The sequence below is a fragment of the Moschus berezovskii genome, chromosome 22 (genome assembly GCF_049115385.1).
Source record: "Moschus berezovskii isolate FMDL1 chromosome 22, NW_MosBer_1.0, whole genome shotgun sequence".
Taxonomy (NCBI): Eukaryota; Metazoa; Chordata; class Mammalia; order Artiodactyla; family Moschidae; genus Moschus; species Moschus berezovskii.
Window position 1 is genome coordinate 53,244,968 of NC_142481.1, and position 23,550 is coordinate 53,268,517.

Here is a 23,550-nt window from a genome sequence, read left to right on the forward strand (position 1 = left end):
GCTTCTTTCAGATTTATGTGGACACAGATTTTGATCATGTCTCAGTCTTACGCATACATAAAAGAAGACATATGTGAAATAAACGGGGCAAGATTTTTCCTAGAAGGTCATCTTGCTAGGCTCCAACCCTTTTCAACCACTTTTCCACTCGGCGTTGCCAGTATCTGAGTTTTCCTGCCAACGTGGCTTCTCAATCTCCGAGGTTCTGATGACACAGAAATTCCCAGAAGACGGTTCCTCAGTTTTTCCTGAAAGTTTCCACTGAGCTGCTGACACCCAGCCCGCACATTTCACTGTGCTCACGTGCAGGCTATGACGCCTGGCGGTCACGACTAGGACACTTCCCAGCTTCAGGGGACGTGGAAAGGCGGGGGGCGGGAGGAAGGTGCATCCTGGGTTTGCCAAGAAAGGGTGGTTCGCACTTGGTAAATATCTCTTGATAGAAGGAATGTATGAATGAGTGAATGAGTACCTGATGAGTGAATGTGAAGTTAATTACCCAGAACCTCAGGGCAATGAACCGGTGAAACTCACTGATGGATGAAGCGAGACAAACTGGAGTCTCAGTATTTGGGCTTCACCAGAGGGGCTCAACTGGGGGCCGATGTGCCTACACAGGAGTCTAGGGCCAAGGTAATAATACTGAAAAATGATCACCATAGCTGCTGACCACTCTCTGTACACCCTCTCTCATAATCCTCCCCGGCAACTCTGAAAGGCAGCCATCTCATCACACCCATTTCAGAGAGGGAGAAACTGAGGCTCCAAGAGAGGGGAAGTGCCTTGCCCAGGAGCAGCACAGGTTGACCAGCCTCTACTCTCCCCACCCTGTCTTGCGGGCAGCCCTCTAGGGAAGATGAGCTCAGCCCTGTCCCCAGGCCCCTCTGCTGGTCTGCCCACCAGCAGTGTCCCCTTCTGGGCCTCCACGGCTGGAGGAAATGTGCATGGATGGAACTGCTAGGTCTCTGGAGCCTGAGTTGTGAGCAGGACAGTCCAGTTTGGAATCCTGACTCTGGCACCATGGGCTGTGTGATTTTAGGTGGATCCTTTCAGATTTCTGACACTCAAGTCTCTGCTGGTTGTAACTGCTGGTGCCCACCACCTATGGCCAGAGAAGAAGGGGACAGTCCCTTAGACTGCTGGTCCTTGGCCCTGATGGTCTGGCTGCTCATCCCCACCCCCTCCCCAAGGGAGTTTCAGGCAACCATAGGCTCAGGGCCTGTCCAGACCAGAGAGATGGGCCCTCTAGCACAGACAGGTGAGGTGCTGGGGATTTTGTGGGTGACCCACACTGTGACCCCTGAAACCACATGCTATAAACCCCACAACTTGGCTCGTGCCTGCAATGGATGAACATAAACCACAGTCTCCAAGAAGCAGAGCAGATCCGTCTCTGGCTGGGTTTGCCATTCTTGGATGAAGGCATCTTCCTTTTCCATCAGCGGGAAGATCCACACCTCCCCCAGCCAGTGTGACAAAGGCGCACTGCACACAGCTGTGGCGTGAAGCGCTTGACTGCTTTCCCTCCTGTTCCACACACAGAAACAAAGAAGCCAGCAAAACAGTTCTTGAGCAATACGAACACACTGATGCTCAGAAATGACAAAAATATAAAAGGCCCAGCAATCATCAGTCTCCACTGTAAACTGGACCGCGGGTGTTTTTCAAGAGCACATGGCTTTCAGCTGGAGACAGAGTGTGGACCTGGGTGAGGGAAGGTCAGCAGAGGGACGGGGTGAGCAGAGATGCTTGTCTTTAACATATGGGGGCCTCCCTGGCGGTCCAATGGCTGAGACTGCACGCTCCCAAGGCAGGTGGCCCGGGTTCCATTGCTGGCCAGGGAACTGTATCCCACGAGCGGCAACAAAGAGTTCGCAAACCACAACTAAAGATTCCACGTGCCATGACGAAGATGGAAGATCCTGCGTGCTGCAACTAAGGCCCAGCATGGCCAAGTAAATAAATCAATATTAAAAATAAAGTAACAGTGCTGAAGTGAAGCTTGGAGTGTGTGCGTCTTTTAGAACTGTGGTTTTCTCAGGGTATGTGCATGGTAGTGGGATTGCTGGGTCATATGGGAGTTTATTCCTAGGTTTTTTTTTGAGTTGATATACAGCAGAGACCACTACAACATTGTAAAGCAATTATCCTCCAACTGAAAAAGTTAATAAATAAAATACAGATACTCAGGAGTCTCCATACAAACCCCTCTTGGAATTCAAAAGGTCAAGTTCTGCCAAATGACTGACCATTGATTCACCAGTCACCACAGGGCTGTCTTAAGGAGGCGGGGGTGGTGGTGTTACTGGGTGAATTGAATCACTTCCCCTCAAAGCCTCTGGATATGTGTCCATTTCTGTGCAGTCATGGTTGAGATCTGGCTTCTGTAACAGATGCTCCCACAGGGCTCTGTTTGCATTCTCTGGGGGTCCCTTTCCAGGCTGCCCCTGGAATTGACAACCCCTCCTCTAAGGAGCACCCCTTACCCCAGCACTGAGCGGGGCTCAGTTCCCTTGCCCTCTAATGGGGCCAACTCCACAGTGGGACTGAAACCCATTTAATCACTTGCAAAATGAACATGCGGCCCCTTGCCCAACTTTCTTAAACCAAGTGTGAGGCCATTCTGAGCACGTGATGGGTGCCGCCCCTGGAGCTGGCCCTTAGGGGAAGCAGGCTGCCTCCAGGACCACCATGCAGGGGGGGCAGGTCTCACCAAAGTTACCCTCCGCAAGACCACCTTACATAACCTGGTAGGACCATGTGAGTTCTCCCCAGGAACTTTCCTGCTAAAATCACTTCCTAATCAATAAATCCAATCCCCCTCCCAGGGTCTGCTTCAAAGGGACGCACGCCAACAGGGTATGCATGTGGTCCCGATAGTCCAGGGGTCCAGAAGCAGAGCTGAGCAGACAGCTCATCCCCATTATACCCACCACCTCCCACTCTCAGATTCCACGGCTCCAGCACATCCAATTTAAGGTCATCAGGTGCTTAAAATTATGAATCATGCGTGAGCAGGTGAGTTAATTTCCATTTTATGATGAGCAGACTTATCTTAAGAATATCTGGGATGGGTATATGTCTCTCAGAGTCAAACCTGGAAGAAACCTGTACCAACCAAGACACTGACCTTCACACAGCTCCCAAAAGCAGTGACCTCTACCCATGGCAGATCTAGGGGGTGGCAAGGTCAAGGGGACTACTAGGAGGGCCTCATTTCCAGGACGATAAAGCAGGAACCTGAAGCTAGTGAGTGGCTCCCATGAAGTCACCCCGCCGGGTTGGGCCATGCCGGGGCTGAGAGCCAGGGGCCCTGTCTCCAAACACCGCTGCGGTCATGCTCTCTCAGGCTGGGCATGACCTCGGGGGTCAAATCATTTTTTACCCAATGATTTCTGAGGCTCAGCAGAAAGTGGAGGAATGTTCTTGCAGACAGGCTGAAAGGGAAGGAAAGAAGGAATGAACATGAACCCAGGAACATGGGGTCACAAGTATGTGTCATCCACTTCTGCCTCACCTACCAGAAGCACCAGAAAGATGCCAGCTTCTGCTAAGACTCAATTCTTGACTCACTGCTAAGTCTCTCTGGGTTCCACCTTCCTATCTGACTCCATGTGGATCTTTCTTACAACCTTGGTTGTGCCAGAATCTTGTTGCCAGTTTCCAGTGTGTTGTGAGTCTCTCCATGTGCAGATGTATTTTTGATGCATTCGTGGGGTCAAGTGGGCTCCCAGTCCTCCTACTCTGCCATCTTGATCTCCCCTCCCATCTAAGTTCCTAATACATCCCTCCTCATCACTCCCATTTTACAGATATGGAAACTGAGGCTTGGAGAGGGGAAGTCATTAGCCTAAGATCAGCTGGTGGTGGAAAAGGAGTTTAAACCCAGTTCTGGCCAGCTGGTTCCTAAGAGGCATCCACGGCCCTGCTCTTTCCCACTGGTCCCAGCGCTTCCCCATGTGAGGTTCACAGACTCAAGTGGGTCATATCCACTCCAAGGGCTGTTCCTGTCATCAGCAGGTAATAGACATGTTGGCATCAATCCCCACGGACTCTAGCTTTTCCTGCAGGACTCACACCTGAAGATTCTGGAACCTGAAACCTGATGTTTGCCCTTCAAGGACATTCAGGGGTAAATCGCCTGCTTTCAGGGGGTCTGTTTACCACACACAGACTTGAGCTTTCAGAGCACTGGGTGGGTGTTCAGGTTTTACTGGCTGAAAGATCCAGGTTTTACTGGATCTTTGCATCCTCCTATATCTCACTTTGGAGAACACCTGAGAGCATAGCCGTGCCTTCCTCCCCAGTCAACTCTGGTGCTGGCTGCCCCCACCTTCATTCTGTTCCCACCCCAGAGGCCTCCATGGGGCTCCTCAGTAAGATCTTTCCTGCCCTGGGATTTTTGCCCTTCTGGCTCCTCTGCCTGGGTGCCCGTGTCAGATGCTGGCTCCGATGTCACCTGCTCACCTTCCTGACCTTCACCTGAAGCAGTCCCCTCCTATCCTGCCTCACATCACCTGTCTGTCCAACGCCCTTCATGACACCATTGCAGGCCAGGCCTGTCCTGCTGGTTGACGGGTTTAGTCTCCCATGAGGACATCAGCCCCTGAGAACAGGAGCCCTGATTCGTCCACGGCGTTCCCCCAGCACCACGTCTGCACACTGGAGACTTCCACGAGTGACTGTGGAGCCACAGGGCACCTGCTTCATGCCTGAGAGTTGGCCGTGAATAGTACCACGCGGCAGAGGGAGCAGGGCAGACGACCAAGTTCACGTGGCAGCAGAGGGCGTGTCTGCTGTTCTCCAAGGAACGCAAAGTCAGTCACAGCCTAGACTGGTCCTCGGGTTCAGAGTCACAGACTCTAGAAACTTCTACTGCTGATTACACCCAAGGCACTCACGTGTTCACTTTGAAATTACAGGGGCATTTTCACATTCTTCCCACAGGTCAACTCTTTTCTTGCCCTCCTATCAGTCAACTTTGTGACGAAAGCTACCTTAGACACCTGGTTGCCCAAAGCCACCCGCTGACACTGACTGATCACGCCTCCAGCTTACCCACCGCTGTCACTTTATTGAAAGTGCCTCTGCTGTCCTTGTCCGTGTTCTGCCACATACTTGGAGGTGCCCTCTGTGGAAAGAATCGGGCGGTCAGGGCAGTTGTGTGGATTCCTGCTCAGGTGCTCACAGCTCAGCGGCCAAACTAGCTCTAAACGCCTCAGCCTGGCTCTGACCCCTCTCCTCCCCCAAATGAGGTCCCTAGTCCCCACCTGCAGCCATTCCCCCTCCTCCCCAGGGCCCCCCACCTGTGTAGTCTGCCCTCAACTCCTGACATTTCCCTGCCTGCACCCTGCCCCAACCCTGTGCTCATGACGTGCTCAGCTGCTGTGATGGCCGAGTTGCTTCAACCTCACAATTCTCACATCTGCTGATCCTTTGCCCACTGTTTCTTATTCTTCACACTGGGCTTCAATGTCCCCTCCTCAGGAAGCCTTCCTTGACATCCCCGTCTATTTTCATGGTGTCCTGAATGTGACCTCAGTGGTCCTGATCACTGTAGTCATCAAATAACCACTTGGACTTGATTCATTTTGTGATTTCCTGCTTGATATTAGCTGCATGATGCCATGGACTGGATCTGCCATATTCACAAATGTAGCCTCAACCTCCAGCACAGAATAGAGAGTTTGTTCAGTTGCTCAGTTGTGTCTGACTCTTTGCGACCCCATGGACTGCAGCCCACCAGGCTTCCCTGTCCATCACCAACTCCTGGAGCTTGCTCAGACTCATGTCTGTTGAGTTGATGATGCCATACAACCATCTCATCCTCTATCGTCCCTTTCCCTTCATAAATATGTACTGTCGATTCTTAAAAAATATATAGTAGATGAATGGAAGAACACATGGATGGATGATTGAATGAATTATTAGGTGGATGGGCAGAACACTGGATGGACAGAAGGATGGATGGGTGGATGGAAGACTGGATGGATGGATGGAAGACAGGATGGATGGATTGGTGGATGGATGGAAGACTGGACGGATGGAAGACTGGTTGGATGGATGGATGGAAGACAGGATGGATGGGTGGATGGATGGATGAGTCAAAGACAGCATGGATGGATGGGTAGATGGAAGACAGGATGGATAGGTGGGTGGATGGAAGACTGGATGGATGGGTGGGTGGATGGATGGAAGACTGGATGGATGGATGGAAGACAGGATGGATGGATGGAAGAAGGATGGATGGAAGACTGGATGGATGGAAGACTGGATGGATAGAAGGATGGATGGATGGGTGGATGGATGGAAGACTGGATTGTTGGATGGATGGGTGGGTGGATGGAAGACTAGATGGATGGAAGGATGGATGGGTGGATGAGTGGAAGACAGGATGGATGGATGAGTGGATGGAAGACAGGATGGATGGAAGACTGGATGGTTGGATGGATGGGTGGATGGATGGAAGACTGGATGGATGAATGAAAGACAGGATGGATGGAAGACTGGATGGGTGGATGGGTGGGTGGATGGATAGATAGAAGGATGAATGGGTAGATGAGTGGAAGACTGGATGGATGGAAGGGTGGATGGAAGACTGGATGGATGGAAGACAGGATGGATAGAAGATGGGATGGACAGATGGAAAGATGAAAGGAAGATTGGATGGTTGGATGGAAGACTGGATGGTTGGATGGATGAAAGACTGGATGAATGGATGGAAGACTGGATGGATGGATGAGTGGAAGACAGGATGGATGGATGGGTAGATGGATGGAAGACTGGATGGAAAGATGGAAGGAGGACTGGGTGGTTGGATGGAAGACTGGATGGTTAGATGGGTGGAAGAATGGGTGGGTGGATGATTACATGAATGGATGGGTCAGTGGATAACTGAACAGACGACTGGCTGGAAAGATGGTGTCAACCATATTTTTCAATCCCCTGAATGAAAGTAGGAGGAGGTTTTGTACGTCAAGTCCTACATTCTGATGTTTAGCATGAAGCTGTGTTTGCTGTAAGTCCTTTTGCCCACCATCAGACAACAGGGTGTCTCCTTTACTCCCCAATCCTAGGTCCCACTTTGTCCCCTACAAGCCATCCCTGAGCCACTGCTCCAGTCCCAGCCTGTAGCGTGGCGTGGCTCCCACCTGTGGGGAGGACCACTCAGGTTGGAGGAGAGACTTTGCACAACAGAAGCATCTTAGCCTCCTAGCATCTGACCCCCAAAGGACCAGCTGATGGCATAAGAACCACCAGGTGGAATACAGTCATTTTCCTTCATAGTAGCTTCAGACTGGAGCTCTCAGGACAGCCCACAGGGCTTCTTTCTCTTCTTCACCCCAGAAACACCCACCACCATTTTTAGTACCCTCTGCAAGGAAAAAATGGGCCTTCTCCTACCTGGATATTCTTTGTAAAATTTCTGTCGTAAGAATCGACCATCTGGAAAAGAAATGAGAGGATTAAGCTCCTTTCAGGGAGTTTATGAGGTCAAAACTATCTTTATAACAGTGCTAAGAAATGATTTGTGTTTTTCACTCTCATTCTCTCACAAGTGTATGGTCGAATTTTTCAGAAGCTATGTTACATGTGACACTGCAGCCCTTCAAATGCAGATGCAGACATGAGGATCCACTCCTCTGAATACACATATTACAGCTGCAAATATGTAAAACAATGCCACTCAGCCCACTTTGTGTGTATGTTGGAAAACAGAGCCATTTTTAAGAAAAATACTATTTCTGTTCACCCCATAGTGAGTTTATCAGTCACTTTTTTAAAAGTAATTATTTTAATTGGAGGGTAATTACAATATTGTGGTGGTTTTTGCCATGTATCGACATGTGTTGTGTGTGTTGTATCTGTGAAAGTCACTCAATCATGTTGGACTCTTTGTGACCCCCTGGTCGATACAGTCCATGGAATTCTCCAGGCTAGAATATTGGAATGGGTAGTTGTTCCCTTCTCCAGGGGAATCTTACCGACCCACGAATTGAACCAGGGTCTCCTGCATTGCAGGCAGATTCTTTACCAGCTGAGCTACCAGGGAAGCCCTATATCAACATGAGTCAGACAAATATTTGGAATGTCTCAGCTTTACCTTTGAATATGGTAAATATCCATAGCCAAAACCCATGCAAGGCTCTGTGGGGTTCTCAGTATTTTTAAAAATTAAGTTGTTGGTTTTGATTTGGCCATGCCACACGGCATGTAGGCTCTTGGTTCCTTGAGCAGGGATCAAACCCACACTCCCCGAAGTGGCAGTGCAGAGTCTTAACCACTGGACCACCAGGGATGTCCCTCAGTACTCTTTTTTAATATGAAGTTTGAGAACCACTCTCTAAAGAGGTGCTGCTGCCGCTGCTGCTAAGCTGCTTCAGTCGTGTCCAACTCTGTGCGACCCCATGGACTGAAGCCTACCAGGCTCCCCTGTCCCTGGGATTCTCCAGGCAAGAGTACTGGAGTGGGGCGCCAAACTGGAAGCAAATTCCAAAATACTGTTCAGCAAATGTCATTGCACAATACATTCACAAGGAAAGCAAGCAGCAGTTTTTGAGTCTGTTCAAAAGAAGACTTGAAAGTCATTACTGCAAACAAAACAACTCAGTTATGAAACTTCACTCCACTGCTCACTAACCTACTCAGAGCCTCAGTTTTCTCACCAGGAAATGGGCATAAAATCAATACCTCTTAAGTTATCATGAGGATTAAGAGAAATGCTTTCATTGGAAACATAGACTTGCAGCAAAGATGATCAGGAACCACACAAAACAGCGACTTTTGTGTGTAAAATGTGGTCAACTCTTGGTAATTTTATTTGTCTCAAATTACTAAGAATCCTCACCACCCAATACCCACTGCTGATTGTCAACCACCCCATCCCCTTCCAGAGTCCCCACCCTATCACAGTAGTGAAACGCTTTCTGGTAGGAGTTGGGGAAATGTAACGTGGTAGAGTGGAGAAATCTGGCCAGCTCATACAGACAGTTCACTTAATTGGCATTAGTCAGCTCACCCCTCCCCTTCCACCCATGAGCATTGTCTGATGGCTACCAGGTCAATCACATTTGTGCACTTGGAACTAATACTCCAATCATATCTCAATAAAAACCGTTCTGTTCTGTGGACATCCTAACCATCATCAGGGTGTTCGGGGCCAGAGCTGACATTTACTGTTCAAGGCAATAGAACCAAAGGCCAATCCACAGCCTCTGGCAGACAGCTTATCAGCTATCTCGGTGACTACTATTTACAACAATTTTCCAAGCAAATGACAACTTTCTCCCGAGGCTCTCTGAAACATTCCTGCTCCTCCCGTCTCCCTGGGAATGGATTTTAGTTCCTGATGCCAAGGGAAGGACACTGTGATCTGTACACAAATGGACATCCTCTTCACGCTGGGTGTGTTTACCAAAAGTGTCACTTTAACAAAAGCCATCAACTGATTTGAGCCCCTGCTCAGGACTGCGTGAGCATGTTATCCTCAGGCAGCACCAGTGAAGTCATCTTGTCAGAGGGGGGCGTGGAGGCCCATCAGCCTCAGAGTGGCATGGAAGCCACTCAGAAGATGTACTGGGGAGGGGGTATAAATTAGGAGCTTAGGATTAACATGTACACACTCCCATATATAAAACAGATGGCCAGCAAGAAGCGACTGCATGGCACAAGGAACCCTGCTCAACACTTTGTGTCGGGTTGGCCAAAATATTAGTCCAGCTTTTCCTTAAGACATTACAGAAAAACCCAAACGAATATTATGGACAAGCCAATAATAATCTATAAGGAAGAACAACCTGAAAAAGAATATATATATAATATACATGTGTATATCTGAATCACTGTGCTGTACACCTGAAACTAACACAACATTGTAAATCAACCAGACTTCAATAAACTAATAATTTTATTTATTGTAATAAATAAAATATGCACTAAGGACCCCAACTCTGCTCTCTGAGAAATCAGATCTACTGCCTGTGTCCATGTTCATTTTCCTCTCGAGAAAGACGTGAACTCCTCCAATGTCAGGGTCCGGACTGAACTCAGAATGGTCCTCAGCCCCCTGCAGCAGCCAGCTCTCAGCAGAGACTTGCATCTTAGGTGTGGGCATGAGACGTATAATTTATTCCCAGATAGTGCCCCCAAATACCTATGTAGATTTATACAAAGGGAAGGCATGGGCTGGGGGGAGAGGCAGAGAAGTACGACGAAAGAAACAGTAACGACTAATGAATGATGGTGGAGGGTCCAAGGGACTGTCCTGGCCACTGTTCAGTAAGTCAGAAATTACTTCAAATATATGTCTTTTTTTAAAAAAAGAAAAACTTAAAACCAGAGGTGTCTTCCTAGGTTACCCTGGGATGGGAGTGCCCCTCTCCTCCCCAAGACCGTTGCTCCAAGGGATGTTGTTGGAATTTAAGATGCTTCCAAAGTCCTGTACAATTATCAACAATTATTGCTAAGTGATGGCCCTCTGGGGACGAGGTGAGGGGAAATTTCATTTACATTTCCATCCAGAAGGCTCTGATCATTCCTCTAGGCGGGGAACAGGTGGACAGGCTCAGCCCTCTTCCCGAAGACAGGTGACCCCAGTGCATATTTGTTGAAGACCTACTCTGTCAGGTGCTGACCTGAGGGCTTTAGAAGTATTCTCTAATCCAAGCCTCATCACCAGCCAAGAAGCACTTACTATGGGGACCCCCAATTGCTCCATTTTACAGATGAAGAAACTGAGGCTAAGAAAAGTTAGATTAGCTGCCCAAGGTCATCTAGGAAGAAAGTCATGGGGTTTGAGCCCCATTTCAGTGGCCTGCAGTCTTTTTTTTCCAATTTCAGAAAATATTTTTTAATGCTTTTTTATTGTAGTAAAAGCCACATACTATAAAACATAGTATTTAACCATATTTAACTGTACGGCTCAGTGGCACTAAGTACATTCACACTGTTGTGCAGCCCTCACCATCATCATCTCCCGAATTTTTCTCCTTCTTAAATTCTGTCCCCGTTAACTAACTCCTCATCCCCGCTCCCATCACACCCCAACCCCTGGCCCCTGGCATCCACTAGTGTACTTTCTGACTCTATGAACTCAATGATTCTAGGTACCTCATACAAGTGGTATTTGTCTGCATCTACTTATGACCAACCTAGATAGTATATTAAAAAGCAGAGACATGACTTTGCCAACAAAGGTCCGTCTAGTCAAGGCTATGGTTTTTCCAGTGGTCATGTATGGATGTGAGAGTTGGACTGTGAAGAAAGCTGATCGCCGAAGAATTGATGCTTTTGAACTGTGGTGCTGGAGAAGACTCTTCAGAGTCCCTTGGACTGCAAGGAGATCCAACCAGTCCATTCTAAAGAAGATCAATTCTGGGTGTTCATTGGAAGGACTGATGCTGAAGTTGAAACTCCAATACTTTGGCCACCTCATGTGATGAGTTGACTCACTGGAAAAGACTCTGATGCTGGGAGGGATTGGGGGCAGGAGAAGGAGACGACAGAGAATGAGATGGCTGGATGGCATCACCGACTCGATGGACATGAGTTTGAGTGAACTCTGGGAGTTGGTGATGGACAGGGAGGCCTGGCGTGCTGTGATTCATGGGGTCGCAAAGACTTGGACACAACTGAGCGACTGAACTGAACTGAACTGTATACTGGAGGGGCTTCTCATGTGGTGCAGTGGTAAAGAACTCGCCTACCAATGGAGGAGACGTGGGTTCCATCCCTGGGTCGGGAATATCCCCTGGAGAAGGAAATTGCAACCCACTCCAGTATTCTTGCCTGGAAAATCCCATGGACAGAGGAGCCTGGAGGGCTACAGTCCCTGGGGTCGGAGAGTCGGACGTGACTGAGCGACTGAGCGCATGTGACTGTGTACTGGAATACGTTTTTAAGGTTCATTTAATACATGCCGTGTGGCCTACAGTCTCAACCACACTCGACGCTGCTTGTGGTCATACTTCTCCCTTTGCAGGCTTGCACTGAGGCTTAGGGGAGCACCCATGGGGGCCTCCGTCAACCTCAGGCACCATCTGTGCAGTCCCCTGAATGTCCCTTTGCTGATCTCTATCCTCCAAGTGGGTCTTCTCTGAATTGGTCTGATTCCTCAAGAACCGGTCTGAACTTGTTTGACTGACCCTGGTCTTGGAGATCACGTAACTGAACGAGCGCGATCAGGCGATAAGAAAGGCCCGGTAATTCCAGGTCTCTCTGGTTGTAAAACGGAGAAGGCAATGGCAAGCCACTCCAGTACTCTTGCCTAGAAAATCCCATGGATGGAGGAGCCTGGTAGGCTGCAGTCCGTGGGGTCGCTAAGGGTCGGACACGACTGAGCGACTTCACTTTCACTTTTCACTTTCACACATTGGAGAAGGAAATGGCAACCCACTCCAGTGTTCTTGCCTGGAGAATCCCAGGGATGGGGGAGCCTGGTGGGCTTCTGTCTATGGGGTCACACAGAGTCGGACACGACTGAAGTGACTTAGCAGCAGCAGCAGCTGGTTGTAAAAATGACATTTCAGCTCAGCGGGCTCCTGACTTGCCCCCCACCGGCCCTCGCCCCTACCATCTCTCTTCTGGAAAAGGCTGCTCCTTCCAGCAGGTTCCTACAGGCTGGCCTGTCCTTGGGGCTGAGCATCTGAGGACGGTGGGGGGCCCGGTCTACCTGTGGCGCAATGCTGTGTCTACAGACAGCAGTGGGGCTAACAGAATGGATTCAAATCTGTGCTTGAGAAACTACAGACAAGGTTTACATGGATTAACTCATTGGCTCTCCAAAGAGTCTGTGAAGCAGCTTAACTATTTTTCTTTTTGGCTGTGCCTTGCAACATGTGGGATTTTAGTTCCCAGACCAGGGATCTCAAACCTGCACCCCCTGCAATAGAAGCATGGAGTCCTAACCACTGGACCACCAGTGAAGTCCCAGCTTAACTATTATCAGCCCAGCTTATAGATGCGGAAAGCAAGACCTGAAGAGGCTGGGCCACATGCCACATGCAGCAGCGAGGGGCTAAGTGGCCACTCTGGCTGGAGAACCTGCTCATATTCCTAACAGCAAGTGGGATGAAGGAGAAATCTCAGATTCCCGGTTGGTTATGAACCTTTTACAAACAACTTTTTTTTTTTTCAAATTGAGCTCAGAATTCCAGGAACCAAGATACCTTGAAACAGCCCCATGCCTCATAATTTAATTATTTACAATGATGATAATGCTAAATGTATAAGAGATTTAACATCTACGTCTTTCCAGAAACACCTCAGAGAAAGAAAATTCTCAAATCAGAGGGAAAATGCTTTGGCAGAAAATGCATGTGGTGGGTTCTCTGGGCCAACAGGGTCACTGTGACTATCCCAACCTCGACTGAGGTGCTGTCCTCCGCTATCAGGGCTGAGGGATGCTGAAGTGGGGGTGTGTACTCAAAGCTCTAATGAGCTCAACTTTGACAAGGCTGCCCGATTCTTCCCTTGCACATAGTCCTGGCAAATTCCATGCCTAACTTCTCGACCTTACACCTCGCATGAGGCAGAAGTGGCTTCAGGTCCCCCCAGCAGCCCTCCTCTGCTCTGTCTTCTGTGCCCCTCACCCCAAAGAAAAGCATGCAAACTAAAGCCACGCTACTCAGGCCCTTCACTGAACTATTTATTGACTCGTCTCGAAAGACAAATATTAATTAAGTCATACTGAAGGGTCCTAGCAGGGGGAAGTTAAGGGTTCTCAGATAACTCAAATGTTGTGCAGTTTATAATGGACAGATAGATATTAATAGAAGTAAATTATCCAGTGTTTACTGAGCACCCCTTACCTCTTGTCTTGGCTCTGGCTTCACACATGTGATTTCCATCACCCCATAACCCAACAGGAAGTGATATCACTTTACAGATAAGGAAACTGAGGCTCAGAGATTTGAAACAACTGACCCTAAGGTGAGCCAGGCAGGAGGTGGCAAGCTGGGCTTTGCTCTGTGCGGATGAGCAGGGAGAAAGTGGCCTGGAGCAGGTTCTTGGCGGGGGAGAGGGTGGGGACAGGCTCAGAGGCTGGGGTTTCCTCTGGGACGGGTCTCCCATGGGGGAGTTCCGGGGAGAGCTAGGTGGGGCTTGGTGTCCGCACTCACCTGCCGGCTTGCGCTGCTTGACACACTGCCCCCGGTTGGGGATGCCCGCGGCCAGGTCACCCGGGCTCAGGATGTGGCACTCGTAGCCTGAGGGGCAGAGGAGCGGCTCGGCCCCATCCTCGGTGGTGCTGCAGGCCTCTGCTGCGGGACAGGGGCACACACGGGGGGCTCAGGGGCGGCCCCCAGCAGGGCAGAGGGGCTGCCTCTCGTCTGCAACCCAGATGCCAGGCTGTGCCTGGGGTCTCTGCACACACGCGCACACACACGTGCACACAGGGGCAGCTCAAAGTCAAATGACCCCAAACACGCCCTCACACGCATTATGACATTATGACATGAGGTAGATTCGCCTGCACATATGCTTACACACCAAAATCCCAATACACATTCGAGCTGCACCACCCAAGTCCCAACACACACACACACATACATATAGCCACATCTGCACGCACACACACACAAACACATCCCGCACATACAGATTCACATCTATAGTCACACACGTCTTCATGAACACAGCTGCACAAAAACTCAGACACACAGCCACTGCACACCCTAATGGACACGACGGTGCACGTGTGTGCGTGCAGAGCCACAAAGCACAGCTGCACACGGCAAGGTGTTCACTCACACCCTCACCCCTGCAGTGGTCCAGACCCCCAGGCCTGCCTGTCATTCCTTTCAGAAACTGTCCTCCACCACCCCCGCCCCCAAGGAGGCCTCATGGGCAGGGAACAATGAACCCACATGGTGATTTTAAGGATCTGAAAACCCCACCCCATTTCCTCTGAATTCTCCACCCAGTGAGGAGGCCCCAGTCCCAGGGACAGGTGAACCCTATGGTGTTCTGGGGCTTCTGAGAGCCTGGCCAAGCCCCGGTCACACTCTTCCATGGAGGTGGGGGCAGTTCAAGAGGGCTGGGTATCTGAGGACAAGGATCCTCCCGGAGCAGAGGCTTCCCCTGCTTTTCCATCTTCTGGGGCAGCCTGAGAAGGGGGACCCTGGCCTTGTCGTCGGGTTTGGCATCATGCCGCAGGTACCTTGCAACACCTCCTCAGGGCCATCGAGGAGCCAGCCGTTGCCCCCAAGCCATCGAGGTTTCGGCTGTACCAGCCAGTCTAAAACTGACAAGATAAGAAATGGTTACGTCAATGCCCTCCCTCTTCAGGCAGCCAAGAATTGCCCCAGCCTCTGGGAATGGAGGAACTCACATCTCATGAAGAAACACTGACCCTCCAAAAGAAGAAACAAAAAAATTCACCTCTTCCCTTTAGTAACAGATTTTTGAGTTTCAACTAGGCACTGGGTAGCCAAGCTGGAGACTCCATTTCCCAGCAGCTCCTGTGGCTAGGTATGGCCATGCAAACCGAGTTCTGGCCAACGGGATGTGAGCAGAGGTGATGATGCAGCTTTCTGTCTGGCCCTTGCATTGATGCCTGTCTGTCCCCTTCCCTCTCTTTCCTGCAACCTGCAGTCTGGGGCCCACTTGGACCACGTGGAGCAACAAGACAGAGGGAACCTGGGTCCCTGGGTGACTGTGGAGCAGAGTCACCTGCGGCTATGGACCATTTGTCAACTCTGGCCTTTTAACCAAGGGAGAAGGAAATATTTAATAGGCTGGGCCCCTTGGCTTATGCGTCTTTTAGTTACAGCCTTACGGCCAGTTCTCTAACCAGTACATTTTTTAACAGGAAGAATGACCATGTAGTAGACTGGAAGCTCTTCAACCCTCCCAACAGGGATTGAAAACCCAAATGTTTCTGGGGACAGAGAAGTAACACAAAGGAAAAAGACAGGCCGGGTAGGACCACAGCCAACTGGAGATTGTTCTGCCTCAAAGGGTCAGCAGTTGGTCAGCTCTGGCCAGCCATTCCCAGTGTTCTCAGAGCCTCTAGGTGTTGTCGTTGCTTTAAATATTATTTATTTATTTGGCTTCATCGAGTCTTGGTTGCGGTACATGGGGCTTCACTGCAAAACACAGGCTCCAGAGTGCATAGGCTCGGCAGCTGTGACGCGCAGGCTTAGCAGCCTCATGGGGATCTTAGTTCCCCGAGCAGGAATCAAAGCAACGTTTCCTGTATTGGAAGCTGTACTCTTAACCACTGAACCACCAGGGAAGTCCGTGGGTGGCTTTTTCTTTTTCTTAAACTTTTAAGTCTGTATTTTTTTTAAAAAAAGATAAACTCAGTTTTAAACGTTGGCAATTAGTTTTTTTTTAAAGTGTTTTGGAGATCAAATAACACTGGTTTGGGATCACATTTGCTTATGGCCGCTGCTTTAGTCTGACTCCAAAACACGACAAAATAGAGACTGATGTGCTGTCTAGTGCCTTTGAGAGCACGTAGATGGAAACTGGTAAAAATGCTGGTTAGTTTTTTCTTCAAAAGAGTACTGCTGCTGCTGCTGCTAAGTCACTTCAGTCGTGTCCGACTCTGTGTGACCCCATAGACGGAAGCCCACCAGGCTCCCCCATCCCTGGGATTCTCCAGGCAAGAACACTGGAGTGGGGTGCCATTTCCTTCTCCAATGCAGGAAAGTGAAAAGTGAAAGTGAAGTCGCTCAGTCATGTCCGACTCTTAGCGACCCCATGGACTGCAGCCTACCAGGCTCCTCTGTCCATGGGATTTTCCAGGCAAGAGTACTGGATTGGGGTGCCATTGCCTTCTCCGTCAAAAGAGTACAATATGGTTATAAGATGATTGCTCTTGGTGTAGAAGTGGAAACAATAGACCAGACCAGCTGTTCGCAACTTCCAAATGAGAGGGGTGACATGGTTCCAGAGCTCTATTTCATCTCCTGTTTCTTCCCTCCTTTTTCCCATCACCTCAGGCTTAATGTTACAAAATATGTTTTCAATGTTATTTTTCTCTAAATAGGAAATGTATTAATGTACCCTATATAGGAAAACCGGAGAAGGCAATGGCAAGCCACTCCAGTACTCTTGCCTAGAAAATCCCATGGATGGAGGAGCCTGGTAGGCTGCAGTCCGTGGGGTCACTATGGGTCGGACACGACTGAGCGACTTCACTTTCACTTTTCACTTTCACACATTGGAGAAGGAAATGGGAACCCACTCCAGTGTTCTTGCCTGGAGAATCCCAGGGACGGGGGAGCCTGGTGGGCTTCCGTCTATGGGGTCACACAGAGTCGGACACGACTGAAGTGACTTAGCAGCAGCAGCAGCATATAGGAAAACATACACACTTAGCTATGTGTGTGCTGTGTGCTCAGTCGTGTCTGATTCTTTGTGACCCCGTGGACTGCAGCCTGCCAAGCTCCTGTGTCCATGGGATTCTCCAGGCAAGAATTCTGGAGTGGGTCGCCATTTCCTCCTCCAGGGGATCTTCCCAACCCAGGGATCAAACCCACATCTCCTGCCTTGCAGGCAGATTCTTTACAGCTGAGTTGCCAGAGAAGCCCACACTTTGACATACTTTTTGGAATACTGAAATTTGGTCAAGGCCTCCCATAAATGTGCAGACCTTTAAGGCTTGGAAGCCCGGGGCCTTGCCTCTCTGCTCTCCAACTAGAACTTTCTGGGATCACCTACTAGATAAACTCCCTCCACCCATGACATTATCTCAGGGTCTGCTTTGGAGGGAAAGGGAACTTACAAGCAGACTGCAAGGAAATGTGTAAGCTACTTAGTCATCTTAGACAAGCAGTTCTCAATGTGGGGTGATTTTAACCCTAGATGAAACATCTAGTAAAATCCAGAGATGGTTTTTGGCTGTCCCAGTGTGGGGGTGGGGCTACTACTGCCATCTAGTGGGGAGAGGCCAGGGGTGCCACTCAACATCCCATGAACACAACACCCAAGTCAGTCCCTTACTCCCCACCCCAATTAGAATTATCCAAACCCAAAGGTCAAGAGGGCCAAGGGCAAGACAACGTGGCTACAAATTATTGTTGTAATTATTATGACTAATACTTTGCCGACTCTTCCTGCTGGCCAGTGAGAGCCAGGCTTTCACTGATTCGTCAACCCTTCACTGAGTTACGTTTACATGGTGGGGATATAGCAGTGACTGAAACAAATCAAACTTCCTGCCTCATGGGGCTGAACTTCAAGTCGGGGGGACAGTCAGGAGACAAATGAAGCACAATATTCTAGACTGAGCCATCAGTTCAGTTCAGTTCAGTCGCTCAGTCGTGTCCGACTCTCCGCGACCCCATGAATCACAGCACGCCAGGCCTCCCATAAAGAAAGCTTAAGTCACAGGCAGTAAGGAGCCAGAGGAAAGCCGCAAGGCCAGAGTAAAGATGATCAGAGACGGAAACTGCCCTGAGGAGCTTCCCTGGTGGCTCAGATGATAAAGAATCCTGCAGTGCGGGACATGGGGGTCAACCCCTGGGGCAGGAAGATCCCTTGGAGGATGGAACGTCAACCCGATCCAATATTCTTGTCTGGAGATTTCCGTGGACAGAGGAGCCTGGCAGGCTACAGTCCATGATGCTGCGAAAGACTGAAAGCCAAAGGAGAAGAGGGTGGCAGAGGATGAGATGGTTAGACAGCATCACTGACTCAATGGACACGAATCTGAGCAAACTCCGGGAGATGGTGAAGGATAGTGAAACCTGGCGTGCTGCAGGTCATTGGGTCAGAGTCGGACACAACTTAGCGACTGAATAACATCTCCCCTGAAAAAGAGACCACCTCTGGGCTGAGATCTGAGAGGGTGAGGAAGTGAGCTATGTGGGTGTCTGGGGGAAAGACTGGATTCCACAAATGGGCCCGGGGCCCCACATTCCTGCACTGAGAGCCTAAGGCAGTGGACACTTCCCCACAGTCAGAAGACTAAACTGAAGCTCCAGTTCTGCCTGCTGGGTGACTCTGGGCAAGGTACTCAACTTCTCTGAGCTCCAGTATCTTCAGCTGTAAAACAGGGCTGATAATGGTCTCTCTACTCCATGGGAGTGTGTGAGCATTAAGTGAGATAGTGCAAGAAAAGGCTATTTGGAATGTCATGGACAGTTATTCAGTTTGTGCACTGCTCAAAAACACCTGTTCTAGGCAGCAAGTAGGGCTAGAGTTCCTATACTCTGTATCAGCCCAAAGGAGGGGATATCTTTCAGACTTGTCCAACCAGATAGGCATACTTGTATGTGCTTCCTCAACCAGGAGGGGTGCCATTTTGTCCTTCTTGTAAAAGGCCCTGTAGGAGCCAGCTTGGCCAAGAGGCAGTGCTTAAAGGCAGCACCAATTGTAATTATGAGCATTATTAAGGGTGCTGAGTCCCTTGTCATCACTGTGACATCACCCTGAATAAAACTGAGTGTATTCATTCTTATCTTGGCTGTGGCGGGGGTGGGGGGGCTTACTCATGAAGGTCCACAGGAACCAGAGCCTCTGGCTGACAGTGTAGTCCTACCAGACTTCTGTGCTCCAAAGGTTCAGCCCCAAGCATAACGGAGAGACACCCCCTGCCTCCCTCATCCTACCCACTCAGGGCACGTTTTTCCCACTCAGTGGAGACTCCCACCTCCCTCCCCATCCCCCCAGGCTCCCTTCCTACCTCTCCCTTCCCCAAGTTCTCCAGAAGGGATCTGAAACGCTTTCCCTCCAAAGATGATGCCCTAAGAACTGTTTCTCCCAAGGAGATTCCCGTTAGGATTCAATGAACATGTACTGATTCCCTGTTCCTAGCTCCACGTGAGGCTGAGCAAGCACTTTGGGACCGGGCACTCGCTAGAAACCGAGCGTTCTCATTCCTGCTTTACAGGTCGGGGTTTAAGGCGGTCACCAGCTGGCCAGCAGATCTGAACCCAGGAGTCTGCGTCCTCACCTGGATGGCTAAGGTGTTAGGTCTCCATCTCAAATAGCCCCAGGGCCAGGCCTCATGAGTGAACTGAGTGGTCCTGGTGGGGTCTCTGGAAAACTAGAGGGGTCCCCCTGCCATGCAGGGGTACCTGAGGCTGCAGCAGATGATGGCCCAGGGAATGCGGGCCAGTATCTTTAAGAAAAGCTGGAAATCTGGACTTTTTAATGAGGACTCTCCCCCAGCTTCATAGGCAGAAACACTTCCCCTGGAATGGCTGTCCTCTGGACTGTAGTTCTCTGCCGGCAGAGGTGAGCCCCGCATACAGCAGGCGCTCACTGCATGCAGCTGGATGCTTGCCTCAGGAGTGCTATGTTCCCATTTCCTAGGTGGCCCAAGTTTAAGCCCAGCTGTTCCCGCAGTCAGGCAGCACCAGGCAGGGCAGTTCCCCTGCGGTGCCGGCCCCCAACCCTGCCCCCTCCCCGCCCCATCTCCCCACTACCCGACCGGGCCCTGTGATCCTACCCGGCGGGGGCGGCACAGCCTCCAGACAAGCGTAGGCGCAGCCGTTGTAGCAGCAGCGCCGGTGTCGCGGGCATTCGGAGTCGGCCTGGCAGCGTGCAGCCTGGCAGGCACCGGGGGGCAGCGAGCGCGGGGGCGGTGGGCAGCGGTCTGCACGGGGCTGACGGGAGCCGCCTACCTCCTCGGCCTACAAGGAGAAGGCGCATCAGTGGGATGTGCTGGGTGCTGTGTGCCGTGGTCAAATCGCTGGGCCTCTCTGAGCCAGTGCGTCCTGGCATTGGCAGAACCACCCTCTGAAGGTTGCTCTGACCGTGAAAAGATGCTGTTTCTCTTTGTTAGAGCCCCAAACTGTGGGGCTCACTGACGAACACTGGGCTTACCGATGGTGAGCCCAGCAGCTGCCAAAAGATGAATGAATCTGGAGAACTGTATGTTAACCAAGCATCTATCCTGGTGTATTTATGTATGTACGGATACGTATGTATTTACATATAAAAGGGTATATATGTACATACATATGCATACACACAGATATGTACACGTGTATTTCTGTATATACATATATACTTCTTAGCATTCATCCCTATGCTTATATAGAACTTTGAGAATTTACAAGTCACACACAAAATGAATAAATTCACACAACAGACAACTTGGATAAAACTCACAAACATAATGCTGAGCAAAGAAAAGAAAACCCCAACGTCACAAGAGCACACACAGTGGCCCCATTCTGCTTCTTGACCTGGGTGCTGGCTCCATAGTGCATTTTCATGGAGCCTGACTCAGGATTTTCCCACTTTTTGGCACTATGTTTCCAGAAAAAGGGAATAATATGATATACTATTTAACATGTAAGAAGTATGGACACATGGCCAATAAAATAAGCATTTCAGAGGTGGGATTGGGAGAGCTGAAATCATGCCAGGTAAGCCACTCTGGATCCCTGTGACACCAGATGCCATCTGTGCAGGAAGCACTGTTTTGTTTCTGGATTTGAGGGTAGGGTGTTTGGAGGGCAGGTCTTACACATGCCTACAGACATGTACACACACGCATGAACACACAGAGTCAGAGCCAGAGAAAGTCATTGCGAAAAAAACACCCTGGGTTGCCCTACCGCCTGCTACTGTCTGAACTACTCTTCCCACCTAAAACACTGTAACTACTGATCCTCCAATCCCCCAACATACATATACTTCAAAATTCCCTTTGTACTGTCCAAGTAAATAATGTGCTGCTGCAGACTGCAATAGCATGCAGCCACTAAAACCTGCTTATGAGCAATCCCCCAAGATAAGGTGGTTTGTAAAGAAAACTAAAGTGTAGAACAGTTTGTATGCTCTGCACCTATGTTTTAAAATATACATATGCACACACATGTAATATGCATATATTTATACAGGCCAAAAACATCTTTGGAATGATATACAAGAATACACAAGCAACTGTTGTCAAAGATTACCTCTGGAAAGAAGAATTAGGTTCTGAAGTTGAGGGAGATTTTGTCAACACTTTTTTCTCCTTATTGCAATATATATATTGCCATGAACACACTACTTTTTTTTTTCAATTTAAAGACAATTAAAAAATTTACAAGTATAAGTACTTAACAGGAAAAACTTTATGTTAAGTAAAATAAATAAAGGCAAGCTACAGAATGGCATATGGCCTCAAAGGTCAAGGCTGTCTTGAACGTCCCCCCCCTGCAGCTACTGTATGTTAGTCATTCAGTCATGTCCGGCTTTTTGCAACCCCATGGGCTGTAGCCCACCAGGCTTCTCTGTCCATGGGATTCCCCAGGCAAGAATACTGGAGTGGGTAACCATTTCCTTCTCCAGGGTATCTTCCTGACCCAGATATCAAACCCGGGTTTCCTACACTGCAGGCAGATTCTCTACCATCTGAGCCACCAGGGTGGCCGCAAACCCCATGCGCCGCTCCCAGTGCCCTGTAGGGGGCGTCAGATTACCAAGAATAGGTTCTGAATAGATGCATCTACCAATAGGTTGGGGGGTGGTCACAAGGACCCGTGGTTTCCAAACTACTTCCCAGTGACCCACAGGGGCTAAGACTGAGGGCCAGGTGGGGAAGGTAACAGTGACCAAGTGTGGCGGGGGGGGGACAGCCTGGGAGCGTGGGGTGTCTGCCCCCCTTCACCCAGAGAATTCATCTTTTAAAAAAAAATATATATATAGAAGTATAGCTGACTTCCAGTATTGTGTTAGTTTCAGGTGCACAGAAGTGATTCAGTTATTTACAGCTGATTCAGATGACACATTATTGTAAGACACAGAATGCAATTCCCTGTGCTATACAGTACACCCTTGCTGCTTATCTGCTTTAGGTGGAGTACTTTGTCTCCAGAGAAGTCATCTTTTCTCCCTTATCTAAACCACTTAATTTGTGAAAAGCAAAAACAAAGCCAACATCTGGAAGAAACAAAGCTTAACCAAACAAAAGGGGCAAACTTATAGCTTTCGGATCTTCCGGCTCTGGTTCAGGCTTTCTGCCACGCCATGCTCAGCCAACACCACCCCCCCCCCCAATTCCTGTATCCTCAGGAATAATTTCCAAGCTGCACGCAGACACATCATCCCACGCCATCAACTCCCAGTTCATTTTCTTCAGAATGAGCAACCCTGGACCCATGTTGGGGCCCCGGCACTGGAATCCTAATCGGAGGTGACAGCTGCCCTGGCCTCCCTGGGAGGGCGAGCAGGGAAGCTGAGTGTGGCCGGGAAGGGACTGTCAGCTTTTCCGCCCAGCCTGTTTTCACATTGAGCCTCATTTATGAAATTTAACAGAACCCGGAGATCAGACGGGACATGCTTTCCCCCACCTCCGATGCCTCCCAGGTGGGTGACTTCCTAAGGGCAGCCCCCACTGGGGCGGGAGTGAGGTGGGGGGCACATGGAGAGATCCAGTTTAGATGCGCCAGGGCTCTCTGAGGAAAACTCAGATGTCACTTCTCAGAATTGGGAGAGAACAAAAGAGATAAGCGCCTTAGAAGTCAAATCGCCCAAGTGATTTATGTTGAGGATGGAACAACAGATGGCCCTGGGTGATAAAGAACCGATTTCACCGAGGCGCCCAGATTAAAGGATTAAATGTTTTGAAAAATATTTCACGTCTAGCAAGGTGATGCTCAC

General features: G+C 49.6%; 1 protein-coding gene across 4 annotated transcripts in view; it reads right to left on the reverse strand.

Moving 5' to 3' along the window:
- Positions 1-2,195: 2,195 nt before the first annotated feature.
- Positions 2,196-23,550, reverse strand: part of WFDC1 (WAP four-disulfide core domain 1) — a 30,731-nt gene continuing 9,376 nt past the window's right edge. The window contains exons 2-7 of one of the 4 annotated variants that reach the window (XM_055413034.2): positions 20,402-20,585; positions 15,158-15,241; positions 14,118-14,255; positions 7,405-7,446; positions 5,063-5,131; positions 2,196-3,437 (exon numbers count right to left, since the gene is read on the reverse strand). In XM_055413034.2, the coding sequence (XP_055269009.2) occupies positions 5,073-5,131; positions 7,405-7,446; positions 14,118-14,255; positions 15,158-15,241; positions 20,402-20,585 (507 nt within the window). In that variant the 3' untranslated portion in view covers positions 2,196-3,437; positions 5,063-5,072. Of the gene's footprint in view, positions 3,438-5,058; positions 5,132-7,404; positions 7,447-11,062; positions 11,469-14,117; positions 14,259-15,157; positions 15,242-20,401; positions 20,586-23,550 lie in introns of those variants that run through there. The other 3 variants (XM_055413033.2, XM_055413031.2, XM_055413035.2) reach the window with 3 other exon arrangements.